Genomic DNA, 7,505 nt, shown 5'->3' with positions numbered 1-7,505 from the left:
TTCTCCTGGTGACCACTCATGGCAGGAGAGGGAGGGGTCTTCTTCTGGCTGGTGTGTGGTCCTGGCCTAGAAGGACTCCACTGTGAGGGCAGCTGTGCTGGCCAGGGGGTGTCTCAGACCAGTCTATTGGGGCCCCCGGAAGCTGGGGACCCTCTCAGGGCTGCCCACCTGTGCCTACCTCCATGGCACCGGCTGCAGAGATTGGAACAGGAGCAGTTTATACTTAAGCAACACCAGAGACACATCCTAAAGCAGATTGTCACGCTGCCCAGGGCTGGCCAAACCAGCCCCCAAACTTTAGTGACCACGGGGAGACTACACGACAGTGCGTTACCATAGAAAGCTAGCAAAAGATGGGCACTGAGAACGCCCCAAGAGCACATATGGTGCTCACTAACCAGGACGACAGCCCAGAGCGGGGGCTCCTGCTGTCCACAAGGCGGCCCAGAGCGGCCCCGCCCTCACTGAGGCCCACAGTCTGCTGCAGGCCACTTAGTGGGCTCTCAGACAGGGCTCAGATGCACAGGTGCTGGTCTGGCCAAAAGGAAAGAGAGGCTAAGGGAGCCCCCGAAACCTCAAGGGGGTGCCCTGTGTGGAGGGGCTGCTGGCCTTGTTGCCTGTGTCACTGCGGAAGACAACTGCCAGACACCCTCTGCAGGGGTTTGTTGGAGTCAGAGCCATGAGGAGGCCCAGGCAGAGGCCGCTACCAGGTGTCCCTTGCCTCCTGGCCACAGCACCTCACCTGAGCGCCTGGCTGCCGGGCCTGGTGAGCTTCGTGGTCCTTGCGCAGCTCAGATTCGGAATTTGGCCCATGCCCTGCGGCCACCAAAGTTCTTGTCTACATTCAGCACTTTATTCCCGAAAGAGCAGGCCAGGTGCCAATGTTTGCTTTGGCCCAAAGGACGTCCTGCAAACATTGCCCAGGACAGGCTGACCGTGTCATCTACAGGAGGGGCAGCTCAGTGTCACCCCAGCTCTTTCCCAGCAGGAAGTGGGTCTACAGGAGTGGCTCATGGAAGCCCAGGTGGATGCCCATCCCTGCATCCTCTCCCTGCGCCAGCTGGGCTCTGACAGCATTCTGGGCACCTCAGGTGGTCTGTCTTGGAAGGAGGCCATGCAGAACTTGGGGGTTTGGTGGGCTGAGAACCCCACAGCTATCCATGTCCTAAATCCTGAACCTTCAAATGTTACCTTATGTGGAAAAAGAATCTTGGCAGATATGATGAAGTTAATTATCTAAGATGAGGAGATTATGTCCTGCATTACCCATCAAGCTCTGAACACAATCACATGTAATGTGAGAGGGAGGCTGAGAGATTTCAGACAGAAGAGGCCATGTGACCACAGAGGCAAACTGCAGTGATGCGGCCACAAGTCAAGGCATGCCAGCAGCCAGCAGAAGCGGGGAGAGGCCACAGCGCCCCTGCAGGGAGCTCAACCCTGACAACACCTCGATTTCGGCCCAGTGCTAAGGGACCTTTGGCTTCCAGAACCGTGAGAAATGTGTGTTGTTTTCAGTCACCAAGTATGTGGCGACTTAGTCATGCCAGGAAATTAATACAGAGGTGTCCCCTGGCCCACCACGCTGGCCGCCTGGGTTCAGGCCAGACCGTCACCCACCCCACTGCCCTGCTCAGAAGGGGGAGCGCTGAGACCCAGTGTCGGGTGAAGGGTTGGGCTGGCCTTGAACATCACGACTTGGGGACCTGAAGCAAGTCCTTTGGCCTCCTCAGTGGAGAATGGGGACACAATGGCACACACTCTGCTGGGTAGCTGTGGGGATGTACTTCTGAGGTTGGAGATCGTGGGGTGCACGTGAGGAGGCCTACTGTCACTGTGCGGGCTCACGGGAAGCCAGGGACAGGTCCTCCCAGCCCCCAGAGGCCAGGAGCGGGCTTGCGGTACCTTAAGGATAAAGAACACCGGGAAGGGGATGCAGGTGACCTCTGGAACGCCTGCGCCCAGGAAGCGGTGCTGCGGGGAACACACAGATGGCAGCCTCCACTTCCTCTTGGCCTCCGGCTCCATTCCGGTCTGTCCCTGCGGTGAGCACTCTGTGGTCCTGTCTGTATGGTGGAAAGTGCCCCAGGGCGGCTTCCAAGAGCTGCCGATGCTGAGCACTTGGGTCAGTGACCCGGCTTGGAAGGGTCGCTGCCCAGCCAGTGTTTGGTCAGCAGGAGAGTGGTCCCGCCCACAATTCCCACAACCAAATTCTCATTGATGAAAGTGTGACTTGAGTCCCCACAGCAAATGGCAATGTGACCTCAGCCCTCCTGGGGGACTCCATGCCCAACACAGGCCCCAGTGGGTCTGGGGTCCTGTGGCTGCAGCTGGACCTCAGTGGTCCAGCAGCCCTAGGAGCTGCCAATGCTTCTCCCCATCCCCACGCCTGCTCTTGCAAGACTGCTGTCCCCAAGTCTCAAAGGGACAAGAGGACAACCCTGTGTAGTTGTCCTCTTCACCCCGGAACCAGTGTCCACTTTGGGGAGCCCTCAGGACTTCCTCCACCTCCAGCACCCTCTGCCCATAGGGGAGGCAACTTACCTGACTGATGGGAGGAGGCAACACCCCCAGCTCGCCCAGGCTTCTCAGGAGGGGGCTGGCCAGGGCAGCGTCCTTCAGCAAGTGTGCCTTTGAGAGAACAAGGCTTGGGCACTATGGGTGTGGCCTTAGGGCAGCCGTGTCTGCCACCCTGCTGCACCCAAAGTGATGCAGATGTCTTGTCCCTGCCTTGTGAGCAGGCTTCCTTCTAGAAAATTCCTTAGAAGGTGAATTTTCACAAGTTGAAAATGGATGTCCTATTGAAATTACTTCCACAATGGTCAACAAAACATACATTTATAATGCAAACCTCCCAAACCAGTCAAGGAAAAAATCTAAGAAATGAATGGAGACCACATGCATGTGCACACATGTGATCACGGCTGCACAAGCCACACGCTGTCTGTGTGGGAGAGCAGAAAGCCCCTGCAGAGGTGAATGTGGTCTCAGGGGCTCAGGAGGCCTGAAGAGCTGCCAGGCTGCAAAGGTCAAGACCTGCTTGTAACCCAGGTGGGGTATTCCAGACTCTCCCTGAAAAGTCAGGTCTTCCCCTGCTAAGACTGTGTCATAGGCTGTTTTGCTTGTTCTCTGTCATGTTCTATAGATGACAGATATGTGAATCTCCGGCGTCAAGACTGGTTTCAAAGATGGAAAAATGTCCAGGGCCTTCTGTTAGCATTGGTAGCTGCCTGTGGCCCCACCAGGGAGATGGCCAAGAGTGACACCTCAGCACTCAACCTCCCTGGCCTTTCCAGCACCAGAAGGAGCCAGGGGGACTCCGCTGCATGACATTTCCAGGTGCTGGGAACAGGGGTAAGCCTGGGGTCACAGTCCTACCCCTTCCTCACCCACAGCACTGCAGGAGGCCGGGGGGGAGGCCAGGCCAGAAAGCTCTTGGGAAGGGCAGAGGCCTGGGTGGGCCTGGTGCAGACAAAACGCAGCCTCATTCCTGCACTCATGGAGGGCCCTGCCAAGAGGAAATGCCGAGACCCAGGCAGGGTTGGGGGCATGGGCTTCCCAGGGCCCACCGGCCTGAGCAGGAAGTTGGCCAGGGCTTTGCCTATTAGCTGAGCAAACAGCGACTTTCTCAGGAGGACAGAGTGGGTGAGGCCCAGCCCTGGGGAGGGGTAAGGATGGGGTATATGAAGCCCTCAGGATCGAGCTCTAGAAAGGGTGTCTTTGGTTCCACGAGCATCCACTGAGCTGCTGCCGGCATGAAGCTCACCGCCGCTTTCCTGGTCCTCGGTGTGGCCCTGCTCAGCCACTCCGGTGAGTGCCCCTCGGGCCCTCCAGCTGTCCTGACCCTGCTGCCTTTGTCCTTGGGTCACCAGGCTACTAAATGTTCATCCATCCAGTGCCCCTGAGGGAGCAAGCCAGTCCTTTGGGGCCCCACTCCCCGACCCCCAGCCTGCAGGCCTTCTCTCAGGCCCCTGCCTGCTCCAGTTCTCTTCTTTACCCACCAACTCCAGGACCTCCCAGCCTCAGGCTAGTGTGAACGCTGGCCTGGTCTGGGAACATCCATCGATTTCCTGCATCCTCCTCCAAGACACAACCCAGGTGTCCCTTCCTCTGGGAAGGGACCCCACACAGAGTTCGACTCTCCTCCCTCCACCCTCAGGCCACCTCCTAAGACCCTCTGTCCAGCCAGCTCCTTGCTGGGCCACAGCTCTCTGGTCAGCAAGGGAGGGAGTGAATAAGCAGGGGGGCTGGCAGGTTGCCAAGTCCCTGGGCACCTCCTGGGGGAGACGGGTCCTCAGCAGTTCTCCTTGGGGGCCTGGGCATAGGTGGGTAACTCTTTTCTCCTGTGTTTGCAGCTGTGGCCTTCTTTATGGACTTGCTGATCAAGCCTGTGGCCCCGGTTGCAGCTGTCCTCACCCCTGACCTGGGGGTCGGGGCTGGGGCCCTGGAGGCAGGGGCTGGGGCCCTGGAGGCCGGAGCTGGGGCCTTGGAGGCCGGGGTTGGGGCCGTGGCACACCCCTTTTTCAGGGGCTTCAACCCCCTGACGTTCATACTGGCCAGCCTGGGCATCCCAGTGGAGCATCTGGTGGAAGGTTCCAGGAAGTGCGTGACTGAGCTGGGCCCTGAGGCCGTGGGGGCCGTGAAGTCTTTGCTGGTAAAGGGGACACCTGACACCATCCCGTTACCCACCCCCACCCCCTGTGCGTGCTGCCCTCCTAGGTGGCCTCCCCAGTATGGAAGCACCCCATCCACTCCTCTAAACCCTACTCAGGGGTCCCGGCCCCATGACAGGGGCCATTTCCTGCCCCCGGGAGAACCACAGTTGCCTTGGGTGGGAACTGGGTGGACCATATCTGACCGGCATGGGGTTGCAGAGGGCCCGAGTGGTAAGATAGGGACGTACCTGTCAAGAGGATTCCGCCCATGCGTGTTCCAGCAGAGCAGGCGTCATGACCTGCACAGGATCCTGGCCAGAGAGAAAACTGTGCCTTCCCCCAAGGTCCTTCACTACTCTCAGGGGGACACACTCCAGCCTGGCTTCTCCTCTGCAGGGGGCCCTGACATTCTTTGGCTGAGCAGAGGCCAGAGTATCCCTGCCTGGGGACAAGATGCTGCCACCTACAGGATGGGGACCTGCACCGCCACCCCTTGCCCCCTCTCAATAAACATGGTTAAAAGCAGCTTTGGGCTGACTGACTTCTTCTTGCCTCATTGCCAGTCGGGTTCCTCCCCTTGCTCTGACCCACAGAGCTGAAGAAAGGGGTTCCTGGGGAGGGCTGACATGGTATGTGCACCTCAGAAGGGCCACGTGCCCCAATTGTGTGTGAGAGGCAAGAGAGAGAAAAGAGAGAGAGAGAAGAGGAGAGAGAGACTACTGACGTTTGGTAGGTGGCATAGAGCCAGCAAGTAAAGGTGACAGGGATCAGGCAAGTATTGAGTTAGACTCGATTTGAAAACTCAACTGGGACTTTTTCCCCGTTATGGTCTGTAATTGTTTATGAACTTTGGGAATTGTCTAACTATTGAAGATTGGCGAGAACTCTCCAGACAAACAAAGCCATTTGTTGCTGATATTTGAAAGTGTTTGTTTTCCCCCCTTAGTCTAGATTTCTGCCCTGGTTGGGGCAGAGTTGAGGGCCACAAGGAGTCTTCTGATGTGTTTGCTTTCCCTGTGGTTTCACTGAAATAACATCATGGCTGTGATTCCTTCTATGCCACCAGAGGTCTGATCCGCAGGGTTGGTGGGCGGGCCCGGAACGTGAAAGCTGACGTCCATCTCCAGAGCAGCCCAGCAAACTTCTTGGTTATTGATAAATTATAACCCTAGAAGCATTCCTCTGCTCCCGTCTCCTGGAAGGGGGCTCCCTGCCTTCACTATCAACACATTAGACAAACTGAATCCATTTTCATCTATTTTCTATTAAATCATGGCTCTGGCCTTTTTTTGTTCCTATTTTGATAAGGATATTCAGGGAATTAATTTTTGGCTGTTTCGACACATTCATAGTCAAACTAGAACAAGGAGGAGGCCACCTGGCTCCAGATTAATTTAAATCTCATTGTGACACATTGCTCCCAAGATGATCTCAAGGATTCTGAATCTTTGTGTAAAGCTGTGTCTGGACAAAAATGAAGCAGTATGAGATTAATCATTATGCATCTCTCCTGAAGAAGGCAGTGGGGACATGACTTGATCTGGCCAATTGCTCCCAACATTACATATCCAGGCTCCTTGCAAGGTGTCTGGTAGCAGTTGCTTGGCTAATGCACTGAGTGAAAATACTGAATGGAATCACTGGGAGAACTTTGTATGCCACAGGACTTGGTTGGAAGTGATGGCGGGCTCGGGGGCTAGAGCAAGTTCCCCATCCTGCGATGGCCCTGCTGTCACCTGGGGAGCCGTCCCAGGAAAATCCTGGAGGGGAAATCACAGTGCTTACAAGAGCAGGAAGACCATCTGAAGGCCCAAGTCTAACTGAAATGTCTCCCTCCCCCCGTCCTGCAGGTTCCTGGGAAAAGAGACCATAATCCTGAGAGAAGAGGGAATATGGTGGAGAAAAAGCTAGATTTCTTTAAATATCTTCCTTTTTTTTTTTTTGCCAACTTGACTTTGTAACCATGTAAAGATTTTACATGATACGAGACCAAATTAAAAAATTTTAAAGCAATCTTAAAAGCATTGAAGGTATAAAAAAATAAAAAAATAAACGTAACTTTGTTTCCAGTGATGGTGCTCATCCAATAGGCACTGTTCCAAGTAATATGGAACTATAGTCCTTTAACTCTTACCTCCTAGGGGCGGGAATGGGGGCGGGTACAGCACAGAACAATAAGAAGGGTAAAAACAACTTCTCTTGTTGGTGGCACTGCTATACCAGGCCATTCTCTGCATACTCTGTGATGTCAAATGAGTCATTATGTTAGTGTCATTGAAACAAGATTTCTGACAAAGTTGAAACGAGATTTCTGACAAAGTTGAAACGAGATGCTGATATAAGATCATTAAGGTTAATTAAAAACCTATAGCTCAATCGACTTGAAAGTATAATTATAATTGCCTGATATGTTTTATATCTAGAGAAAAAAAATCTCTTATCTGTCTCGTGAAAGGACCTAGATGCTGACCGATCCTGTGGCAATGAGAATCTTGCACCTGTGGGCCTCTAGATACCATTTCCCACCAAAGGAACCAGGAATCTTAGGAGCAACGGCCAGTTCCAGGTCTGGAACAGGAAATATAAAAGGTGAACCTGGAATACTGTTTCATACCAGGATAAAGGAGGTGGCCAAATATGAAGAGAGTGCCGAAAGGACACAGGGACCAGTTTGAATAAAGCTCCCACTGGCCAAAGATGGAGCAATTCGAACATCAGTAATAGTAATATGAGTGCAAGGGATGAAAGTCATCAAATTTGGTTAAACCCATGTTTTTGATACAGGGGAAAATCTTCTGTATGGTTATCTTTGGAAGACACAAAGGAATCAACCCATGACTTTGAAAACTT

At 54.1% G+C, this 7,505-nt stretch overlaps 1 protein-coding gene across 1 annotated transcript; it reads left to right on the top strand.

Moving 5' to 3' along the window:
• Nucleotides 1-3,755: 3,755 nt before the first annotated feature.
• SCGB3A1 (secretoglobin family 3A member 1) lies at nt 3,756-5,173 on the top strand (the record flags this gene model as incomplete). Its single annotated transcript, XM_081035404.1, has 3 exons — nt 3,756-3,810; nt 4,356-4,654; nt 5,052-5,173. The coding sequence occupies 3 exons, from the start codon at nt 3,756-3,758 to the stop codon at nt 5,073-5,075; spliced, it is 378 nt and encodes a 125-aa protein (XP_080891530.1). The 3' UTR covers nt 5,076-5,173.
• Nucleotides 5,174-7,505: the final 2,332 nt, after the last annotated feature.

Source organism: Rhinolophus hipposideros (assembly GCF_964194185.1).
Source record: "Rhinolophus hipposideros genome assembly, chromosome: 23".
Taxonomy (NCBI): domain Eukaryota; kingdom Metazoa; phylum Chordata; class Mammalia; order Chiroptera; family Rhinolophidae; genus Rhinolophus; species Rhinolophus hipposideros.
The sequence above is the reverse complement of the archived record's forward strand: the minus strand, read 5'-3'. Positions and strand labels throughout refer to the sequence as shown.